This window comes from Akebia trifoliata, chromosome 13 (assembly GCF_017979445.1).
Source record: "Akebia trifoliata isolate Shusen 1 chromosome 13, ASM1797944v1, whole genome shotgun sequence".
Classification (NCBI taxonomy): domain Eukaryota; kingdom Viridiplantae; phylum Streptophyta; class Magnoliopsida; order Ranunculales; family Lardizabalaceae; genus Akebia; species Akebia trifoliata.
Window position 1 is genome coordinate 6274015 of NC_141387.1, and position 25310 is coordinate 6299324.

Sequence of the window (25310 nt, forward strand, 5' to 3'; positions counted from 1 at the left end):
TAGTAGTTCCTAGAGGCTAAGACAATTATACCAATCCCCATATTGGTCCATGCAAATCATGATTTTAAAACATGTTTTCATGTCTCGTCTCGTCCATGAGCAAGACCAAGTCGTCTTGGACAAGATATCCGATTATATGAGATGTATGAGGTGAGATTTAATAAAAAAGCCATAGAATTAAAACAAATCTGCATCTTTGAGAGGTGAGACAACTTGTCAACTAGTCTCCGTAGTGGACAATACCAAGTTGTCTCGGATGAAATTTAAAACAATGATGCACATTAACAAAAGGAGATGTTTGAAATAAAGACTAATATAGGGGAGGGGAAGAAAGTCTTATTTTATTTATTAATAAAAGTGAATCATGGTGGGTTCTTTTACTAATTGAACCACAAGTACATGAAACTTATTCAAACTAAGAATTGAGAGAGAGAATATCTAATGTATCTTAGTATTTAGCAATAACAATGGCAGATTCCACGAGGATAGTTCCACTTCTTGCATAGTCCACCTTTTGAACACCCAGTGCTACACACATCATTGCAACGCTGGTTGTCTGCAGGATTATCAGGGAGACATGAATCCAACTTTACCGACTCACAGCACTTGTGGATATCCTGAGTTAACCCATATTCCACTTCTACAACAAAACACATGAACTTTCATTTTTAGCAACACATCTTACACAACACATATAACTTACAAATACTACAAGTAAAACAATAGTAGTGCTTAATAATAATGAGTCAACTCAAAACTCAGCAGACTCTATTCGCCTTCTTTAGTTTTTTAAGTAACTCAACCTCCAAAGTCGTTGGACTAACCTAGCATATATAGTCAACTCGACTAATTCAAATTACCTGGTTTTATGATCATTCTCGGTACCCTCTTTGCATTGTGAGACCCAAATTGATGTAAAAGTAATAATAAGCTAAGCAATTGAATCACTATTATGATGCCACATGGCACAATGTCATTGATTCATCAACTTAACACAATTTTTCCAATACTAAAAGCAAAGTTATAATCCTTTTTTTTTATAAATAAGTTTTGACGTGTTAATATGATTTTTTTTATATAAAAAATGTCTATGTACCATGACAACAAAATTCTTACTTTTTTTCATTAAAAAAATAAAAATAAAAATCTTTATTTAAAGATATTTCGAGAAAAAAAAATATCGTTGAGAAAGTGTATAATGTCCCCCGTAAAATATGTACGTAAAATGTAAAAATATTCCAAAGAAATATATGTACATGTAGTACGTGAATAAGCTTTTGATGACGATCAATATTTGGCTAACCTGCGCAAACCACGAGCAACACAATAAGGAACGAAACAAAAGCAACTCTTGCCATCTCTTCGTTGTATCAAACCAATGCCCTTCCTCTGTGTATGATTCTTTGTGGATGGAGAGAAATTGCCCATCTCTTCCTCTTTATATAGTATTAAGTGGTAAATCTTTGTTAAATTATTTTCCTTATATTTTAGAGGCTGGTAAAAAAGGTAAGAAATCTAAATACATTATGATTACAAAAAGTTTGGCTTATAAAACGATGTGGGAAATCTTTGTTAAGTTCATTTGTTTCCTTTTAAACGTTATTGAATAAATCTAAATTGGAAAGAGTACACGAAGAGGATTTTATTTTCACGCCCCATTAAACTGATCAGATATAGAAAGTTCTCTACATTGGCTAGGATGTCAATCGAGCATTCAGGTCACTAATCGGGCCTGGTCCATTGAAAAAAAAACCCAGATCTTTAGCCCAACAGGTAGGATCTTCATACTACTTTAAAAAAATTTATTTTTTTAGTTTTAACTTTTACAAAATGTCATTTGGTTTCCTCTGAGAACACTAATTGATAATAGTAACATCAAAAGATAGGAAAACAAACGCGCCTTCAGTACTGCAACTCCATTTATCTCACACTACCCCCATTAAGCTTTTTAAGCTTTAGGGCCTCCTCTTGAATAATTTATGGAATCGTGCTGGGGTGACACAAAGGTGATAAAAACATGTGGTGTCGTGCATAGTACCCTAGATGCTTTTCTGCGAGATACGAATTAAAAGCATCTACAGTTATGTGCACACCACCACATCATTTTTGTCACCTTTGTGTCTCCGTATGTGTCATTCCAGTATTTTCCTAATTTATCAGTCATACCCAATGTGGCAGGTGCCTTGGGTGATGATACAAGAGACCTAGATTCAAATCTCGTCAGCATTGAGTTATTAAACTAATTAAAATATATATATTTGAAACAAAAAAAAAAAAAACACTGAGAAATGTTAGATAATTAAATATTATATAAATAAAAATTAAGCTTATGTTGTTTGGGTTTGGCCAAAGCCTGTCCCTCCCCCAACTCTTTTTTTCCCAACTTCTCTTAAATTTCTCCTAATTGAACCCAACCAAATAATTTCCAAATCCAAACGTGGTAACTATTAGGGATGCAACTTGGTTTGATTTGTGATCAAATTAGAATCAAACCAACATAGGTCGGTTCCACAAGATAAGAACCAGAATCAAACCGTATTGCCTATAGAACCGATCTAATCTAAGGTCAGTTTGATTTGATTCATTTCTATGGGTTGCCAATATCCTATAAACTTGTTTGGAAGCAATATATTTTTAATGAAAATAAATAATAATGAACGTGAAATTTCATATAATAAGGCATTAATCAATCCATAAAAGAGAGATATTTATGAAAAAGTTACCAACTTTTGATGAAATTACGATTCATCTCACAGTTTATTTTAATTACCAAAACATGAACATAAATGATATCGACGGTTTTAAAGTGACAATTTCACAGTTTTAAAGTGACAATCTCACAGGTATCAAGTGACTATCTTGCAGGTTTCACTACTTTTAGGGAGATCGTCACCACACAAACCAACAAGATTTTCACTTTGGGGGAAAAAACTAGCAAGTTTGTTACTTTAAACTTGTGATCTCATCACTTGAAAAACCTGCGATTTCGCACGTTCACGCTTTGGGAATTAAAATGAACAGTTAGTCGGAATTGTAGTTTTGTCAAATACAACTCACAAAATGTTAATTTACCCTAAAAAAAAGTAATTAATTTTTTCATAAAAAAGTCACTAATCTATGTCCTAAATCCTTAAAAGGTAATAAGTCATTTAGAATTCAGTTCTCGGTTTGGTTCAATTCTATATAAATCTTGAACCGAGAATCGAACCAAATTGATCAGTTTTCCATTTTATTAATCAAATTGATCAAGTTGCACCCCTAGTTACTATGATACTAAGAGAATGCGAGCATTGCGCTTCCATCCGTAAATTGTATTTTTGGAAGTCTTATATATTTAAATTTTCAAAAGCATAAGCAATTACATAGAAAATGTTATTAAAATAAAATTCTTTTATTTTATAAATAATTGAAATTTTAGAGAAATACTTAGAATTTTGTTGAAATGATCTAAAAATCTACACCCTATAATGTGGGTGTATGACCTCATCATTGGTTGGCTCATAATCCAAAGAATCGAAAAAAGAAATTCTAGTATCCCACGAATGGCTGAGATGGGAAGATAATCTCTAGGAGATGTGTATTTCCATTATCATCTCAGTCGCTCCCTGGTTGAGTGGATGTGATGGCAAGATATTTCATAGGGATTCCCAAGAAATCTATACTTTTCCATGGACCTAAAAAATAAAATAAAAACACGAGCTCACCAAACCAACTAAGTTATGGGTGACTATGGTTATGGTTACTAGATTTGATCATTTTTCATGGCTGATCCTTAGTTATTTATTTATTAATTTATTGGTGGTTCAAATAATTGTTTTTGCAAGAAATCTGAATTCAATTAAATTATTTGTTGTTTCTCTAAAGAAGGAGAAGAACTCCTACCACCCAAGGATTGGATCGGATCCAGGACTGATCCAATAAGTATCGGATCGGACCTTTATCATATCGAATCTTTTTATCAGAAGTCAATATTAAGAATAGGATTGGGCCCGGATCGGACCAAATCTGATTTATATACAAAATCTAAATAAACTTCCTACATCTCAATAAAAATATAATATAATATATTTATTTTCTAACACATTATCAGATCAGGACATGGTTGATCCAAATCCGATCGAATAAGATATCGGATCGGATTTTCATCAGAATCCAAAACTTCAATTCAGACCCAAAGTTATTGGGTCAAACTTCGGGTCTGATCCGATCCATTGACAATCCTAAACAGACACATAGACCGAGATTTCAAGTTCAAAACTATTATTTTATATCTTTCTTCGTAGCCTTTTTGTAATTCCAAAAGTGATGTTAAAAAAGAACATATTCTTAGCTAATGAATCAATATTATGAGTTAGTTTGCATTGATTCGCCTTTAAAAAAATGACATCGATTCATTAGCTTAACACTACTTTTCAACTATAGAAACATAACTACATTCCCTTTTCTAAATAAATTTTTGAGACATTATTATGATATTTAAAAAGAAAAATGTAATTCTACAATGTCTTTTAAAACCTATAATTTTTGTTCGCTAAAAGATTGAATACGAATCTTTTTTATAGATATTTCGGGGAAAAAATATAGCTGAGGAAGAGCTTAAAATAAAATTGCATAAACATATCCCAAAGAAATATATGTACATGTAGTACATGACTAGGCCTTTGACAATGATTGATATTTAGCGAAACTGCGCTAACCATGATCAACATGATAAGGAAAGAAACAACACCAATTCTTGCCTTCTCTTTGCTGTATCTTACAAATAGTACTCTTTTTTAAAGTCTTGAGAGTATTATCTTATCGTAGTACTAACGAATGTGATCATCACCTCAACTAATTCAATGCGAAGAGGCCTTCACTCTTATTTAAATTTCAAATTCTTTCAAAGTGTACAACCACCGATTCTTTATTCATGGGATTTTATTCTAATAAATATTTGTAACTAGTGTTCTATTTATAGAAAGGATTCTCACGGCTTCAACCATTGAGGAAGATCACGAAATTTATTATGGTATCAGAGCAATTTACGATCTGATACATATAATTGTTTTCTTCTTCTTATTATTTTCTCAATGGCTGATTCAAATATCAATGATCATTTCTATATCCATCACTCAGATAATTCAATGGCGATGCTTGTTTCTCTTGTTCTATCCGACGACAACTATTGTACATAGATCTGTGCCATGACGATGGCACTTAATGCCAAAAACAAATTAGGATTTGTTGATGGCTCAATATCGAAATCGAAGTCTTAATCCGAGATCTTGGAATGGGAACTTTGCAATGTTCTTCACTCTACTTTGAGTGAAATTGCAAATAATATTCTTTATGTGGATACAGCTCATCACATGTCGGTAAATCTTCAAGAATATTTTTCTCAAACTAATGCTCTCAAAATCTATCAACTCAAACAAGCAATCTCTTCTCTTAAACAAGAGAATTCTTTGGTATCAAATTATTTCATGAAGCTTAAATCAGTTTGGGATGAACTCAACTTTCTATCTCACATTCCTCTTTGTTCATGTGCACACAATAAAGCTATTGCTGATTTATTACAACAAGATAGAACAATGAAATTTCTTCAAGATCTTCATGACCACTATGCTACTCTATATAGTCAAATCTTACTCATGGACCCGCTTTCCACTGTTACAAAAATCTAGTTGTTGGTACGTCAAGAAGAAAAGCAACAAGAACTTCATCACTCTCTCTCTCTCTCTCTTCAATGCCTGAAGCTAGTGCACTCGTTGTTAATAGGACCAATGAACCATATCATCAATTTAGTGCCAATATTGACAATCGAAGAAAGGGTAAGTCTCGCCCTCATTGTGATTATTGCAATCGAGATCGTCATACCAAGGCCACTTGCTACAAACTTCATGGATATCCAACAAAATCAACTAAATCTAGTGATAAATTCATAAAGCATCATGCAAATCAATCTGTTGTTTCTCATAACACTAACTCTTATGCACCCGATGATCAAAATATGTTGTCTCCTCCTCTTATCAATCAAGATCAATACAACAAGCTATTGTTGAAATGTGGCTTTTAGTGAAACAATTTTTAGTCTAAACTTTTCATGATGTCAATCTCATCCCTAGACTTCAATCGTTGTTGCCTCTTCCTCTTGCCGATTCATCTCAATTTGATGGTCATGATACATTTGTGTCGGTGGCTAAACGTGTTACTGTTCCCACTCTTCTATCCATTGCCTTTGTTTAAATTTGGTTCATCAACCAACTCGACGTGCACAGTACTTTCCCGCATGGGGATCTCCATTAAGAGGTATATATGACTATCAACCCAAGTTTTTTCACATCAGGGGAAGGATCAAGTATGTAAGCTCAACAAATCATTATATGAGCTGAAACAAACGCCACAAAATTGGTTTGCAAAGTTCTATACAACTCTTCATGAAACCGGTTTTTCTCAATAAAAATCAAGCTACTCGCTCTTTACAAAAATTAGTGGGCTTTCATCTACTTTTATCTGGTTTATGTCGATGATATCATTATCACTGGCAATGACAACAATATAATTCAATCCCTAAAGAAGTTCTTGGAAAGCAATTTTTTTGTCTAAGGCCTTAGATGAGTAAAATATTTTCTTGGTAGTGAAGTCGCTCATTCTCAAAAGGTACTCTTTGTGCCAATGAAAATATACCATAGATATTCTCCAAGACACAACATCTTCATTTCATTCTCTCAAATGGAAAATTGCTACCAAATCCATCAAAATATCGACGGTTAGTGGGCTGTTTGAATTATTGGACCATCATTTAACCTTATATCATTTTTGTTGTTCACACTTTGAGCCAGTTAATGCACTTACCTCGTACTAACAACATGGACGTTGCAATAAAACTACTCCGCTACATTAAAGATTCTCCGGGCAAAGGCCTTCTTACATCCTCAAGTAGTCTACACCTTCAAGGTTTTTGTGACTCTGATTGGGTAAGTTGCCTACTACTAAACACTCCATGATAGGTTTTTGTACTATACTTGGTTCTAGTCCAATATCGTGGAAAAGTTAAAAAAAAAAAAAATCTATTGTTGCTCAATCATCTGTTAAAGTTAAATCGAGTGCTAGCCATACTCATGTGTGAACTTCAATGGCTAATTTATCTTCTTAATGATCTCGGTATTGCTCATCCATAACCTATCACATCATTATGCGATAATCAAGTTACTCTTCATATTGTTAATAATCTAGTATTTCATGAACGAACAAAGCATATCGAACTTGATTGTCATTTTATTCAAGAAAAGATTCAATTAAATTACTTGCTCCAAAGTACATTCATACATGTCAACAACTCGCTGATGTCTTCACCAAACCATTGGGCAAAGAACCATTTCATAGTTTAATAAGCAAGTTGGAGTGTGACGTTAGGTGTTGTAGATCTCCACACTCAAACTTGAGGGGAAGTCTTAAAGATTTGACAGTACTATATACAATATTGTAGTACTAAAGCATGTGATCATCATCTCAACTAATTCCATGCGAATAGGTTTTTACTCTTAAATTTCAAACTCATTCAAAGTGTACAACCACCGTCCTCTAATTCATAGGATTTTATTCTTGCAAATACTTGTTAAAACGATTCCAACGAACTTCAACGATTGAGGAAAACCATCAAAATTCTCTTGAGTTAAAATTTATTACACACTCTTTGTGTTTGAGTGTTTGCTGGTGAAGAGAAGTTACCCATCCCTTCCCCTTTAAATAGTGTTACATGGGAGAAATCTCTGCTAAATTGATTTAAAGAATTCAGGACATTTTAGTTATTAAATATTTTAAAATGATCTTGATACAAGAAGGTTTCCTTGTAGTTGTTGCGTGGTTTGTAATAAAAGAGCAATAGCATTGTTTCTTTTTATAGAATTTTGATAAACCGAAATTGGAAAGAGTGCATGAAGAGGTTTTTTTTTTTTTTTTTTTTTTTTTTTGAGAAACATTTTGCTTACTAACTTTGTAAAGATTTTAAGCCTTATTTACAAAGAGTCGTTTTGCTCAAATGGATTACCACATCAGAAATCTAACACCACAGCACTCTAGATTTCATGGAAAATCTCATATACATATATATATATATATATATATATATATATATATATTTCCTTTATTCTTGAACCTGGATTTAAAATGGTGGGTTACAAAATTTCCACCTAACTCCCAAAATTTAAAATTAAAATCCAAAAGGTGAAAAATAACTTTTTTTGAAAAAAAAATAAAATTCAAAGTTGATAGAATTTTGTCTCTACAAACCTGAAGCATCAGATAATGGTTTTGAATCCCACAAGTTGAGCCCAAAGACCCTTAGCGAGGGTGAAATCTTTACTAACTAAGGCTAGTAGGACTTTTTTTTTTTTTTAACTCATCAGATATAGAAAGTTTTCCACTAGGGCTGTCAATTGGGCCTTCAGCTCACTAATCAGGCCTGGCCCACTCAGACTAATTAGTGTTGAGAATTTGACCTCCCACAAAGGTAGGATCTTGGGCTTAAAATTCTCTAAGCCATTAAATCTAGGTTAGTATAGGGTTTTATAATGCCAAAACCGAAATATCATCGATTGGGTGAAGGTGAAGCTTCAAGGGGTGACAACACAATCTTCCACACCTTGGGGTTGTATATATAGCTTCAAGGGGTGGTTATCTGTTTGCAATTTTCCAATTTAATTTATGAGAAATCCATGCTTTGGAGGTGATGAGCTTGCTTTATTTAGGTTTCAAAATTTGTAATTATAGGGGTCCGTATGCCCCGGATTCATTCTCCCTTAAATGTTGTTTGAGACTCTACATCAAATGAACAACTCACAGGGGATTCTCAAGAAAATGGAATCCAAGAAAAAATTGCGTTTCATGTTGTACAACAAAAGAATTGACTTTGGGGAGAATAGAAGTCCCTAGAGATAAGACAATTGTACCGATCCCTATGTTGGTCCATGCACATCATGATTTTAAAACTTGTTTTGATGTCTCATCTCATCCATGAACAAGATCAAGTCGTCTTGGACAAGATATCCTATTATTTGAGTGGTCTCAGCGAGATTTAAAAAAATGCCTTAGAATTAGAACAAACCATGTCTTTGAGAGTTGAGACAACTTGTCAACTAGTCTCATTGGTGGACAATACGGAGCTGTCTCGGTCGTCTCGTATGAAATTTAAAACAATGATGCACATTAAGAATAGGAGATGTTTGAAATAAAGACCAATATATGGGGGGGGGGAGAAAGTCTTATTTTATTAATAAAGGTGAATCATGGTGGGTTCTTTACTAATAAACCACACGTACATGAAACTTATTCAAACTAAGAATTAAAAGAGACGGATCAGAGAGAAATATCTAATCTATCTCAGGATCTAGCAATAGCAATGGCAGATTCCACGAGGATAGTTCCACTTCTTGCAAAGTCCACCTTTTGAACACCCATTGCTACACACAGCATTGCAACGCTTGTTATCTGCAGGATGATCAGGGAGACATGAATCCAACTTTACCGACTCGCAGCACTTGTGGGCATCCTCAGCTAACCCATATTCCACTTCTACAACAAAGCGCATCAACTTTAATTTTTAAGAACCTATACAAGACATCTTACACAACACATATAACTTACAAATACTTACAAGTAAAACAATAGTAGTGTTTAATAATAATAGTAATAATAATAATAAGTCAACTCAAAACTCAGCACACTCAATTCGCATTCTTTAGATTTTTAAGTAACTCAACCTCCAAAATCGTCGGACTAACCCAGCATAGTCAACTCGACTAACTCAACTCCATATGCACAAGCCTTTATTACCTGATTTTAAGGTCATTCTTGGTACCCTCTTTGCATTGTGAGACCCAAATTGATGTAAAAATAATAATAAGGTAAGCAAATGAATCGCTATGATAATGCCACATGGCACAATGTCATTGATTCATCATCTTAAAACAATTTTTCAATAATAAAAACAAAGTTATATTCCTTTTTTTTATAAATAATTTTTTGGTGCATTATTATGATATTTTTTTATAAATGTCTATGAACTATGACAATAAAACTCTTCCTTTTTTTTTCACTAAAAGAATAAATTAAGAATTTTTTTAAGGATATTTCGGGGAAAAAAAAAAAAAAAAACATCGTTGAGCAAGTGTATAACGTCCCCCCTAAAATATGTACGTAAAAATATTCCGAAGAAATATATATACATGTAGTACATGAATTGCTTTTGACGACGATGAATATTTAGCTAACCTGCACAAACCACGAGCAACACAATAAGGAACGAAACAAAAGCAACTCTTGCCATCTCTTCGTTGTATCAAACCAATGCTCCTCCTCTGTGTACGATTGTTTGTGTGGATGGAGAGAAATTGCCCATCTCTTCCTCTTTATATAGTGTTAAGTGGGAAATCTTTGTTAAGTTAATTTCCATTATAGTTTGGATGCCAGAAAAAGCAAGAAATCTAAAAACATTATGATTGCACACATCTGATTTAAAGAATGGATGGGATTATAAGAAGTTTGGCTCATAATACAATGTGGGAAATCTTTGTTGAGTTAATTTGTTTCCTTTTAAACGCTATTGAATAAATCTACATTGGAAAGAGGATTTAAACTCAGCAGATATAGAAAGTTTTCTACATTGGCCCAAACAGGTTGGATCATCGGGCTCAAACAGGGCCTGGACCAGTAAAAAAAAATAAGGGTAAGAAACCTTGATCGTGAGCCCAAACAGGTAGGATCATTGGGCTCAAAATTCTCCAACACATCAAATCTAGTTCAGTCTGGGTCCTTACAGTGCTGAGCCCAGCACGACCCATACATAACAATTGACACTTAAACCGTTGACTAGGAGGATTCTTGAGGAATAATTCTAGAAAAATAAGAAGTCTCCTTCTTTCGTCACCTTTGTGGGTGGCTTGATTTATAATTTTCACCATTATCAAAAGTACATGAAAGAAATTTTAAATAAGTTAAGGTATTATTTTAAAAAAAAATTAACCCCACTTATTTAAAAAAAAAAAATTTTAATAAGTTAACGTCAATTTTGTTGTCTTTACTCTTCTCCTTCATCTCCTTCTCTTTTTCAATAATACCCCTATAACTTTACTTTCTTTTCTCTTTTACCCCTTCAACCCCAAATTTTTTCTAATAATACCCTTTCAATTTTAATATTTTTTCTCTTTTATCCTCTTAATTCTCAAAGATGATGCTTGTGCCTTAGGAACGGCAAACTTTAGTTACATATAAAGCAAGTTAAATGAAAAGAAAATGACAAAAATGGGCATTCAATCATCTCTTGAAGTTGAATGTCGAGCTCTAGCCACACTCATGTGTGACCATCAATGCCGCTAATGTATCTTCTTAATGATCTCAGTATAGCTCATCCAGAACCTATCACATTGTTATGCGATAATCAAGTTTTTCTTCATATTGTTAATCATCCAGTATTTCATGAGTTAACAAAGCATATTAAACTTGATTACCATTTTATTCGAGAAAAGATTCAATCTAAATTACTTGTTTCAAAGTACATTAATAAATCTCAACAACTTGCTAATGTCTTCACCAAACCATTGGGTAAAAAATCATTTCATCGTTTAATAAGCAAGTTGGGTGTTGTAGATCTCCATACTCCAACTTGAGGGGGAGTATTAAAGTCTTGGGAATACTATACTATGTAGTACTAAAGCGTGTGATCATCACCTCAACTAATTCCATGCGAATAGGTGTTTACTCTTATTTAAATTTCAAACTCATTCAAAGTATACAACCACCGTCCCTTCCTTTGTTCATGGGATTTTATTCTTGTAAATATTTGTGACTAGCGTTCTATCTATAAAATGGTTTCTCACAACTTCAACGATTGAGGAAAACCACCAAAATTCTCTTGAGTTAAATTTATTACCCTTCTTCTGTGTTCGACTGTTCGTTGGTGAAAAGAAGTTGCCCATCCCTTCCTCTTTAAATAGTGGTACATGGGAAATCTTTGCTAAATAGATTTTCCTTATATTTTGGTGGCTAGTAAAAGGATGAAATCTAAATATATCATAATTACACAAGATCGATTTAAAGAATTCAGGGTATTTTAGTTATTAAAGATTTTAAAATGATCTTGATACAAGAAAGTTTCCTTGTAGTTGGTGGGTGGTTTGTAATGAAAGAGCAACAGCATTGTTTCTTTTTATAGAATTTTGGATAAATCGAAATTGGAAAGAGCGCACGAAGAGATTTTTTTTTTTTTTGGAAACGTTTTCCTAACTAACTTCGCAAAAATTTTAAGCCTTACAATGACCTCAAATGGATTACCACGTCAGAAATCAGGTCTGGCCCACTCAGAAAAATTGGGGTTGAGATGATTTTGATCCCACAAAGGTAGGATCATTGGGCTTAAAATCTCTAACCCATTAAATCTATATTAGTATAGGGCTTTACAATGCCCAGCCCAAACCGGACCGAAATCTAATCGATTGGGTGAAGGTGAAGCTTCAATGGCGACAACACAATCTTCCACACCTTGGGGTTGTATATATAGCTTCTAGGGGTGGTTATTTGTTTGCAATTTTCCAATTTAACTTATGAGAAATCCATATTATGGAGGTGATGAGCTTGCTTTCATTTAGGTTGGTGCATGCGCATTAAAAAGAGATGTTTGAAATAAAGACAAAGATAAAGATAAGGGGGGGGGGGAGAAGAAAGTATTATTTCATTTATATATTATTTTGTAAAAGTGAATCATGGTGGGTTCTTTACTAATTGAACCACACGTACATGAAACTTATTCAAACTAAGAATTAAAAGAGACAGATCAGAGAGAGAGGATATCTAAATGTATCTTAGTCTTTAGCAATAGCAATGGCAGATTCCACGAGGATAGTTCCACTTCTTGCAAAGTCCACCTTTCGAACACCCAGTGCTACACACATCATTGCAACGCTTGTTATCTGCAGGATTATCAGGGAGACATGAATCCAACTTTACCGACTCGCAGCACTTGTGGATATCCTGAGCTAGCCCATATTCCACTTCTACAGCAAAACATGTCAACTTTAATTGTTAAAAACCATATATACAAGACATCTTACACAACATATATGACTTACAAAGATATGGTAGAAGTAAAACAATAGTAGTGTTTAAAAATAATAATGAGTCAACTCAAAACTCAGCAGATTCGACTCGCCTTCTTTAGGTTTTTAAGTGACTCAACCTCCAAAGTCGATGGACTAACCCAGCATAGTCAACTCGACTAACTCAACTCCAAAAGCACAAGCCTTTCTTACCAGGTTTTATGATCATTCTTGGTACTCTCTTTGCATTGTGAGACCCAAATTGATGTAAAAATAATAATAAGCTAAGTAAATGAATCACTAGTATGATGCCACATGGCACAATGTCAGTGATTCATCAGCTTAACACAATTTTTTCAATAATAAAAACAAAGTTATGTTCTTTTTTTTATAAATAATTTTTTGACGCATTATTTTGATTTTTTTTTATAAAAAATGTTTATATACTATAACAATAAAACCCTTACTTTTTCACAAAAAGAATAAAATAAGAATCTTCTTTTAAGGATATTTTCGAAAAAGAATCAAAAAGAAAAACATCATTGAGGAAGTGTATAACGTCCCCGTAATATATGTACGTAAAACGTAAAAATATTCGAAGAAATGTATATACATGTAGTAGTACATGAATATGCTTTTGACGACGATTGATATTTAGCTAACCTGCGCAAACCACAAGCAACACAATAAGGAATGAAACAAAAGCCACTCTTGCCATCTCTTAGATGTATCAAATTAATGCCCTTCTTTGTGTACGATTGTTTGTGGATGGAGAGAAATTGCCCATCTCTTCCTCTTTATATAGTATTAAGTGGTAAATCTTTGTTAAATTAATTTTCCTTATATTTTGGAGGCTAGTAAAAGCAAGAAATCTAAATACATTATGATTTCAAAAAGTTTGGCTTATAAAACGATGTGGGAAATCTTTGTTAAGTTCATTTGTTTCCTTTTAAACGTTATTGAATAAATCTACATTGGAAAAAGTGCACTAAGAGGATTTTTTTTTTTCACGCCCCATTAAACTCATCAATATAGAAAGTTTTCTACATTGGCTAGGGTTGTCAATGGGCATTCGGCTCACTAATCGGGACTGGTCCATTTTAAAAAAAAAAAGGTAAAAAGTAGGGCTGGCAACGGATCAATAACATTCCAATATTGATCCGACTATGGATTAATGAATATATATGGAAATCGAATCCGATCCGTTTCATTTCATCCTTAGTCTAAAACCGATCTGAACACATGCCTTATTTTCAAATGATCAATATTCAAAAGATTTAAAAATTTAAAATCATATAAATTTTTTAAAATTCTACTTTCCAAGTATAAATATTGAAGGAAACCAAAAAGATTAAAATTTTGTATCGATGTGTATTTATATGAAATTAAGAATAAAAATACAATTATTAAAATATGTTCGAATTGAATTTTTTTTTGGAACGGATTGGTGTATATCTGAATACTATCCTATCTGAAAATCCGATTTTTCATATTTTTTGGATTAGATCAGTTCAGACATCGGATATATTTCAGATCATTGTCAGCCCTAGTAAAAACCTTGATCTTGAAGCCAAATAAGTAGGATTATTGGGTTCAAAATATTCCAATACATCAACTCTAGGTGGGTCGGGTCATTACAATGCTCAGCCTAGCCCGACTCACACGTAACAATCAAGGACGAAACTATATGGGGCTAGGGGGGGTTAAAAATTAAGATAGACGCTTTGCCCCCACATTTTGATTAATATTTAGAAATACCCTGTTTTTGGTCAGTTAGCCCCCACTGGATTCTTTTTCAAACTGACGGCATACAGACTCGTTGAAGTTTAAAAAAGAAAAACACATTACTTTGTAACTTAGAAAGATTTTAAACTTTACTAAGGGTTGTTAAGTTCAAATGGATCACCAAATTGGCAATCCAACACCACTGCCTTCTATATTTCATGGAAAAATTTAGATTAAAAAAAATAACTTGAAGGGCCTCACTTTCAACCAGTATTTAGTCTCAAGAACTATATTAAAAAAATTGAACCATAGCAATAAATTTGGATTCTGTAATTATTCGGAAGAGCTTAAATTGAAGAAAACCAAGATTACTGATCAACCATCGTTAGCACTTAGCCCCCACAAACCAAAAATCCTGGCTTCGCCCATGGGTGTTTTGTAATAAAAATGCAACTTGAGGTCTGCCAGAATTCTTTCTTTTCTAAATTGCATTGTTTTTTTTTTTTTTTTATATTAAGAGAACTGCATGAGAGGATTTTTTTTTTTTTTTTTTAAGAAACATTTTCCTTGCTAACGTAGTCAAAAAACAATCTCCTTTGATCTTGATCCTGGATTTTTAAAATGGATGGCTACCGAACTTTCACATAACTCCCAAATTTAAAATTAAAATACAAAGGTGAAAAGTAATTTTTTGTCAAAGTTCATAGAATTTTGTCCTCTACAACCGTGGGGATTGGATCATCGTTTTGAACTCACAAATTTTGCCCAAAGACCATTAGTGAGGATGAAATTCTTACTAATTAGTAAGGCTAGTTGGACTCTTTTTTTTAACGCCAATTAAATTCATGAGATATAGAAAGTTTAACACGGTTGATAGGGCTGTCAATTGGGCCTTCAGGTCACCAATAGGGCCTGGCCCACCCAGAAAAATTCGGGTTGAGAATTTTATGATCTTGATCGGTTGATCCCACAATATAGGATCATCGGGCTTAAAACTCTCTAACCCATTAAATTTGGGTTGGTATAGGGCTTTACAATGCCCAGCCCAGACCGATCCATCCAGTTAGATTATGACTTTACAATACAAGGAAACAAATCTTTATCAACTTAGAAAACATGCAATTGGATTACGGACCTTTATTAGCCAACAAGGGGATTTAAAATTTGGAATTCAGTCTCTTCTGTAAATCGAGTTGACTCGCCTACCTTTTAACTCAGTATTAAATTATTTATTAATATATCTTTATTCAAATAATTATAACCTCTTTTATGAAAATTAGATAGATTATTTCACTCCATTTGGACCCAGGGCGGAGCCAGGATTTTGTTCATGTGGGGGCAGTCAAGAGTGAAAAAATAGTTGTAGGAGCAACTAAAAGTGAAAAAAAATAATTGTGGGGGCAATAGTGATAAATTTCTTTATCCTCTACTAAAACCTGTCTCAATAGCACATTAATCCATAGAATTTGAAAACTCATGCGGGAGCAAGTGCCCCCACTCTAAACCCACTCATGTCTGGACCATTCATATGGTGGCACATACGATGCAAATCTCAATGTAGGTATGATTAAGTATAAGTGATGATGAGCATATTATAAGTGGTAATTATATAAGCACCTCATGAATTAATAAGGGATATATTGTAAAAGGGATCAGGGAAGTAGGAGGCTTGAGGGTCTTCATGTAATATGAACGTCCATGTAATAATTTTAGTTCTAGATTATAGTGAAATGGCTCTTAGGAAGTCTGAGGATGTAGTCATTAGATTCGACAAACATTGTGAAAAATCTTTGTATTATCTTTTTTATGTATTTTATTGAAAACGGTCAAAATCAAACTAATTGAGAAGCAAATTAATTGGAACCAAAACCAAGTAAATTTGAAAAGAAAATTATAAACAATTCCAACTTTGGTTTCCTTATTTTGAAAATCGGAATCGTTGGAAATTGAAATCAAGAAAATTTAATTGAACCAAATCAGAATTAATCTATCACATCCTATGTTGGGAGTGAGGCCCATGTACTTTGCTACAGTTTGTGAAGAGGGTAAACCTCCCTTCCAACTACACCGGATGGGGTGTTTTGCCTTTCTCTTTCACCCCCTTAAATTTTGTTTTTCCTCCCCCCTTTTTTTTCAATAATATCCCTCCAATTTGGTTACATTTCTTCTTTTAACCCTTTAACTTTACTATCTTTCCTCTTTAACCCCTTTAAACACAAAAAGGATGACCGTGTTGTAGGCACAAACGAACTTTAAAAATAAAAAAGTTGGAGAGGAATTATTAAGAAGGGGAGGAATAAGAAAGAGAATGAAGTTGGAGAGGTAATATTGGAAAATAATAAAAGAATAAAGAGAATAGAGGTAGGAGTATGGATTAAAAAAGATAAAAGGTAAAAAGATAAAACCTGTCCTCAAGATAACATCATTTCTGGGATATAAATCTTGAGACAAAGATAGTGGGACCCATCATTATGTTTTATTTTATATATATATATACATACATAGTAGATGTTATATTTGCCTACGACACAAGCATCATCTTTGAGCTTAAAAGGGTAACAATGAAAATGTAGTAAAGTTAGAGATGTATTATTGAAAACACATAGGAGATGAAATATCATAAAGTTGAAAAAGGAGGGAGAAGACAAAAACAATTATAGTTGAGCAAATGTTTGCATTCGAAAATTGTAATTGAAATGAGACCCACCGTTATATTTTATAATAGAATTTGCTCGTGCCTACGACACGGGCATCATCTTTGAGGTTTAGAGGATAAACGAGGGAAAATAAAAATTTTAAAAGGTATCATTGAAAAAAGTAGATAAAAGAGTGGTACCCACTTTGGGTTAAATGGGTGAAGAGTAAATGTATCACTTTAGATGAGGGGATGTTTATCCCCGAAAAGTGAGCCCCATCATTATGTTTTATTATATAATAAAGTTCGGCCCTCTTTGAGATTAAGAGAGTTAAAAATGAAAAAATAATAAATTGGAAGAATATTATTTAAAAAATCTTTTGAGGTTAAGGGAGTAAACGTGTAAAAATAATAAAGTTAGATAAGTATTATTGAGGATGTGGCACAAACATCCTCTTTAAAGTTAAAAGGGTAAAAAAGAAAACATAATAAAATTAGAGAGAATACTATTAAAAAGTGGGTAAAAGTGAAAAGATAAAAAATATATATATATATATATGACGGAGATTATTAAAAATGAGGGGAGAGAAAAGACAATAAAACTGAAGGGATTTAAAAAGAATGGGATAGGTAGTAAAGAACCCAACTTCAAAATTGTAGTTGAAGGGACGTTTATTTCTATAATTATAGTTAGAATGAGACCTACAATTATGTTTTATTGACCAAGCCTTAACCTAGATACCAAATTTTAACTAGAATTTTGAAACCCTTTCTTTATTCTCAAACTTAGTTGGAGGGAATGTTAGCGGTCTTAAAATAGTTCGCCAATCCAATGTAAATTCAGGGCGTACACTGACATAAACCCAGCCCACAAGCCCGGCCCATTGGAGAACCTAATCCATTCTCCACTTCTTCCTTTCTTTTGGTAAGATAAGAAAAACCAAACAATGAAACAAACAAAAGCCAAATGTTTTGGCGTTCTTTCACACAATTGTAGAGGCCAAAACTCTTCCTTTACCATCATGGGAGTTGGGAGTAAGGCCAAATAATGAAACGGACAAAGGCCAAATGCTTGGCACAATTTCAGAGAACTACACGTATCTTTGAAACAACCTTAGAGCTGCCACCTTGTGCAACCCAATCATTCTGGCTGCCACGTAGTCCTAACAGCTTCAGTGAGCATCTTTTTAATTTGGATGGATAAGTTAGATACACACCCCTCTACATTTTGGCTAATATTTTAAATACCCTATTATTTTCAAACCGATGATATGTCCTTTAACCATGGTCTTCACTCAGAGATTGTTGAAAAATTACTTAAATACCTTCAATTTCAAACGTTCAAGTTGTTTCTCATCTAACTTGTAACTTGAATGAAATAGGGCTTCTGAGAAAGTAAAAGACGATGGACTTTGGGTAGAAAAAACAAAGGTTTTCTACAAGATATTGAAGAAGAAGGAAAGGTTAAGAGCTCACAGACGATGGATATTTTTGGAGTAGAGGTTGAAAGCGAGGACATTTACATCCTTTTTTATTATTGTTTCATAGAAGACCTAAGTCAAGAAGTGTCTTTTTGAAAACACAAGGGTATTTCAAATACTAACCAACCTTGGAGGGGTAACATCTAAATCACCCATAATTTGTAACGGTCTACTCCATTATTTGATTAAATGGTGACCAACATTCACTATTTGTTGTATCAAGGTTGTGAAGGTGGTTTTAGTCTGAGAACCTACCGGAAAATGTTGGCGGTTTTCGAGAAATCAATCGGAAAACCACCTAAGGAGCTATGTATTTCTTCAAAAAGTTCACAAACATCGAAAACCCGGACAGAAATCGCGGAGGTTTTCCGTTCATCATGGCCGAAATCAACCTTTTATAACCTTGCAAATGGGAATTTCATGGCTTTGTCGCATGAAGATGAAAATCCCTTACTTCCAAGGTACGTTTTGTTTTCTAGAGAGCATAAATTTTTAAAATAAAACTTTATGTAAAAAGGAATAAAATCCAAGAATTTTAAAGTAATAATCACGAAATTGGTCCCGGCGGGGCTCGAACCCGCGACCTTCGGCTCATAAGACCAACGCTCTAACCAACTGAGCTACGGGACCAAGATGCCTACTCAAGACTTCTTTATTAAATTTTAATATTTTATTTAGATACTATGCTACTAACACACCATCATACAGCCTGTATAAGAACATGGTTTCGAACTCTAATATTAATCAATCTAAAGTTGACTCAATCGTCTAGGGTCAGGTTGACTTGGATTTTTCTTATATTGACTAGGGTCAGGATCGGATCGGATCGGTTCAAGTGACTTTGTTCTAGACATAAAATGATCCTAAAGAGTATAATATGTTAGGAAGCATATACTATATATGATCATTTTAGTAAGTTGGATTAGATTATTATTTTAGATTAAATGAGATAGAGTTTAGTTCTTGTTAAGATTTCCTACTGTTTTCTATACTAATCCTATTAGGGTTACAAATCGCATTTTGAAACTATGTGCATGAATATAATTTTGGGTGAATTTCCTTTCTGTGAGTGGAATTTGAAGAATTTACGATTTTAGCTCACTGTTCATTTTAATTACCAAAATGCGAATGATAATGATTTTGGTGGTTTTAAAGTGACAATTTCACAGGTTTAAAGTGAGACTATTTCGTCACTTTGATAATTAAAATGAACAGTGAGTCAGAATCGTAAATTCGTCGAAAGTTAATTACTTTTTTTTGGTAGATATTTTTTGAAGCTTAAAGGTTTATTTTAAGTAAAATAATTGCACTGAAATAATTTTATAATGTCATTTTATAGGTCAATCGTAGTCATGGACGACGTGTTCTGCATTTTCGTTGGGATTATAGAGAACATTTGTGATTTGCGACGACATTATGGCCTTTCTAGGCACTCGACGGAACCAATGCTTCTGATGGAAGTATATAAAGTTCTACGTGATCGTGCGCCATACCCAGCTGACCAGGTCATTAAAGATCTTGTGGGGAAGTTTGCATTCGTTCTCTATGACACTAAATATGATACCCTTTTCGCTGCTAAGGTAAGTTACTCCAATAATTATTTCAATTACATTCTAAAGGTCAAGGGAATTAGATATCCATTCTATATGTGTAAGCATGTCAACATGTTAGGTCTGATCTTTTGGACCAAATTAATAATCGGGTCATGTTCCGATGTTCTCGTGTACAATTCTGCCATGCACATAACACCCTACAATCTGATAGCTTTATTCATTTTAGAATGTTTGTGTCCAATTTAGTAGCTGATTTACAAGTAAGTCAGGTCTTACATTTTGGTAACCAACAACCTAATTACTTACCTATTGGGTTGGTTGAGATGGTAAGAAACGACGGTGTGTACTCCTCAGGTCATGACTTTGAATCTTTGCCCTTCCACCAAAAGATGACTATTTAGTGACTTCACGTGACAGGGTAGGATGGTGCGTGCGGTCCAGGGATTAGTCCTGTTGGATAAGGTTGGTCTTTGGGTCAGCTTTGCCCGATGGATTAAAGGCTGGCCTGCTACCACAGGGATCACCTTGTTCAAAAAAAAACAACCTAATTACTTTCAGTTGGGTTTGGGTCCAATTCTAGACTTGATTTTCAATTGGGACTGCCACAATCGCTTTAAGATGCTCGAGTTATCGAGCATTCAAAGGGACTATACATATTTGAACTAAGAATTATAAGTTATGGAGAAAAAAATCTCTCATCAATATCTTGAGAAGTAGATGTTTGGCATGTTTGGTGAAGAGCATTCAGTTGTCAACTTGTCGTCTCCAATTCAGATGCTCGTTCAATGGATTGCCCATAGATTCCATTCTGACGTTTAAATCAATTTTTATTTTATAAAAAATTTCACTTTGATTAGGGTTGAATGTCTGAGCATCTAAATTAGATAAGAAAATCAACGTATTTTCATCAAACGTACCAAGCATGTTGAGGTGATTGGGAATAGATTTTTCTGCCACACAAGTTAAGCCTTGTATATTCTCACATTGTGGATGTCTACTTTGTTATGAACAATGCGTAGGATCGCGACGGGGGAGTGCCATTTCAATGGGGTGTAGCTGGGGATGGATCCCTAGTCTTTTCTAGTGATCCCGAAATTGTATCGGAGGCTTGCGGGAAGTGTTATACCCCTTTTCCTCCTGGTAAGATCTATTTAACTTGCTCTCCTTTTAATATAAGAGTCGTGATAATCTGACTCCCCCATGGGGCATACTCAAAATACTCTCCTGACGTGATGTGCGCTAGAATCATAAATATGTGCAAGTTGTTTATCCCAAGGAGAAAAGATCTATGATTCTAGCACATACCACATCAGGAGAGTATGCCATGTGGGGGAGTCGAAGATCATTACTCTTAATATAATACTCCAATTACGATTATATATGGTTTTTTGGTATCAACATAGGGTGCATTTTCATGAATGGAAGTGGTTTGGTTAGCTTCGATCATCCTCTCTACAAGATGAGGGCAATGGCACATGAGGACGATGAAGGCTGTGTTTGTGCTGTTATTTTCCAAGTAGATATGTACACTCGACTTTCCAGCATTCCACGCACTGGTAGTTCCGCGAATTGGGCTGGTGCCACAGTTGTGGAGGGAGAGTAAAGGTTGATAGCCAAGGCGATCATACGGGTGAGACTTTCTTTGGGTCATGTTTCTTTGGTAGTGTTAAAAAAAAAACTAGACTCTTATGAAATGAGAATGTTCATGTTGAAGTAGGAAAATGTTCATCATGGATTCTCTTATTTGAACTTGAATAAGGCTTGTAACTTCTCACAATGAGAGATCGATGTGACTTCTTCCTAAATAAAGAGATTTTATATTGGCACTTCAACTTTTTTTTTTTTTTTTTTTTTTTTTGTATAATGATTTTCTTATACCCCTCTCTGATGTACTCATCACAGAACCATATATTTTTTGCCTCAAGATACAATCATAAATCCTTTTGTGTGTATCCCGAGGCAAATTCCAACGATTTTGTGATGGGGTGTATGGCAGAAAGGGGCATCATATTATCACTGACTCTTTTTTTTTTTTTTCTTATTGTAACATAACTCACCAAACAATTAATTATGGGATTTTTTTTTTTGAAACGTGTACAACTCATGTTCTAATTCTAGCGTCGGTACACTTTTCATTTAAATTTTCAAAACATGCATTTCAAGCGAACTTGTCACTTTTATTATCAATGAATTCGTTGGTATATTCATCACGAGTTCGTATGTTATAAAAATGACTAATACATGTTTTGGGAATTAAAATGAATAATGTTTCGAACCCAGAATTTTATCATATTGAACGCACAAAATAGAGATTCACCCATTAATTATTGTTGGTACGAATAACCATTCTATTATTGAGTGATCACACACATTTCCATTTCTTCTTCCTTTCCAATGAAATCTTCACTTTTGAGTTTAACTACTACGTGAAAAATAATTTAATTGAGCTTAAAAGGTATTCGTTAGGAAAATGAGAGGAAGAAATGAAAGGTCGGGCTCATGTCGGATTGTTGTCACATTTCCTTCTTATCATCAGAGTCGACTCAGTCTACAAATATATTCCAATTATCAATTGTTGCAACTCAGTCTATAAGTATTTTCTAATTATGAATGAATCTTAGGATTTTAAGAGGTTATGGCAATGACTCACCAGGTGGCATACTCAATCGACTCCTTGACGTGACAAGTTTGAATCGTAAATTTGTCACCTCAAGATTCATGATTACACTTTCACATAAAATAATGAGTCCCAAGGCATACAAATTTACAATTCCATACTTATCCACCTCACAGAGTTGGTTATGCCACCTGACAAGTCATATTATCAGGACTCATGTTTTAAAAATGGTATTTTCTTTTTAATTAAAGCTCGAGCTAGAGTTAATTGGATGAATTACACCAAACGAGTTATAAGTACCGAGTTACCTCAAAACTAATTCGAGTTTTAAAACAAAGATCTTAAACCCTCACGTGTGCATCTCCGTATGAAAATAATCAAATTATTTGTATCTGAAATTCTTTATTCATTATCATAAAATGCAGTAGCACGTACATAAGCGGTACTTAGTTGCTAACACCAAACATAGATTTTAGATATAATGCCAGTAGAAGTGGTGGATCGGATCTCAGGGACTTTGTGTGCCTTCTTCCTTGGGCTTAACGATACGAGCAAGCTCATGAGAGTCAGGCTCTGAATGTGGGTTTGCTTGTGGACCGTTTACAACAATTTGGTGACCCGGATCCGGATGAGAGTTGGTAGGTGAACCGTGCACCGAGACTACAGGTGGATCACCTTGTGGAACAATTGGGTTACCCGTATCCGAATGAAGGTTGGCATGTAAACCGTGTGCTGGGACTACAGATGGACCACCTTGTGCAACAATTGGGCGACCTATATCCGAATGAGAGTTGGTAGGTGAACGGTGTACCGAGACTACAGGTGGATCACCTTGTGTAACAATTGGGTGACTCACATCCAAATGAGAGTTGGTAGGTGAACCGCGTACCAGGACTACAGGTGGACCACTTTGTGTAATAATTTGGTGACCCATATCCGAATGAGAGTTGGCAGGTGAATCGTGCACCGAGACTACAGGTGGACCATTTTGTGTAACAATTGGGTGACCCGTATCCGAATGAGAGTTGGTAGGTGAATCGCGTACCAGGACTACTGGTGGATCACCTTGTGTAACAATTAGGTGACCCGTATCCGAATGAGAGTTGGCAAGTGAACCGTGTACCGAGACTACAGGTGGACGACCTTGTGTAACAATTGGGTGACCCATATCCAAATGAGAGTTGGTAGGTGAACCGTGTACCGAGACTACAGGTGGATCACCTTGTGGAACAATTGGGTGACCCGTATCCGTATGAGAGATTTCAACTGAGTCACCTGGAAACCTAACTGAAAATCCCGCTTTATGGCATAAATCACAATATCCAGGCCATAGTCCATAAGGAGGTGTACCTCCCCCACCACCACTGCCTCCTCCGCTGCCACCTCCGAAACCCGACCCACCTCCACCATTGCCGCCTCCCGAACCATACCCATTGCCACCACCCGAACCATAACCAGACCCACCGCCGCTGCCACCTCCCGAACCATACCCACCATTGCCACCATTTCCGTAGCCAGACCCGCCTCCCGAACCAGACCCGCCATTGCCACCATTTCCATAGCCGGACCCGCCACCACTGCCGCCTCCCGAACCATATCCATTTCCACCACCATTACCACTTCCATACCCGTTGCCATAACCGCCGCCATTCCCATAATTGGGCCCGCCAAGGTCACCTCCGGATCCAGATCCAAAGCCCGACCCTCCACCATTTCCTGAACCCGAACCATAACCATTACCACCACCGCCACCACCACCATAAGAGCCTTTCTTTGCCCATAATGGTAGTCCATGTCCTATAAGAAAGCCAAGGTTATCGGATTGAAGATCACCATCTTTGTCCACAAGGACTCTATTAGCAGAGCAAAGCCACAGACTTAGTAAAAGAAGGAAACTCAAGTAAAGGCAATTGAGAGTTGTCATCTTTGCCAACTTGTATGAGTGTGATTTAGATGGTTATAGATGAAGAAGTGCTTGGCTTTTTATATAGTTTTGAGTGGTGAGAAAGAGTGGTACACTTTGTGTTATTTTTTGTTGGGAGGAGCAACAAAAGCATCTCCCTTTCTTTCTCCTTGTTTTGGTCTGAAATCCTGGACTCATGACCCTTGTGTGGTTTAGTTTGAAGGGGAGTCCATTTTGCTTCATATGAGAGCACGATTGAGGTGTGAAAACATGCCCTAGCTAGGGATTCCTTTCAAATAGATCCCTAGAAAAACATTACTAAA

The 25310-nt window shown here is 34.9% G+C and overlaps 1 protein-coding gene, 1 long non-coding RNA gene and 1 other non-coding gene across 3 annotated transcripts; 1 reads left to right on the forward strand and 2 right to left on the reverse strand.

The window, feature by feature from the left end:
- Positions 1-318: 318 nt before the first annotated feature.
- On the reverse strand, positions 319-1402 carry LOC147387570 (uncharacterized). Its single transcript, XR_015171519.1, has 2 exons — positions 1304-1402; positions 319-640 (listed from the first exon to the last, which is right to left on the reverse strand). It is a non-coding gene; the product is annotated as an uncharacterized LOC147387570 (long non-coding RNA).
- Positions 1403-19112: 17710 nt separating this feature from the next.
- Positions 19113-22299, forward strand: LOC147387571 (stem-specific protein TSJT1-like). Its single transcript, XM_086421950.1, has 4 exons — positions 19113-19375; positions 20254-20494; positions 21487-21607; positions 21871-22299. Exons 1-4 carry the CDS (start codon positions 19176-19178, stop codon positions 22068-22070), a joined length of 762 nt encoding a protein of 253 aa, XP_086278076.1. The 5' UTR covers positions 19113-19175; the 3' UTR covers positions 22071-22299.
- Positions 19471-19544, reverse strand: TRNAI-UAU (transfer RNA isoleucine (anticodon UAU)). Its single transcript has one exon. It is a non-coding gene; the product is annotated as a tRNA-Ile (tRNA).
- Positions 22300-25310: the final 3011 nt, after the last annotated feature.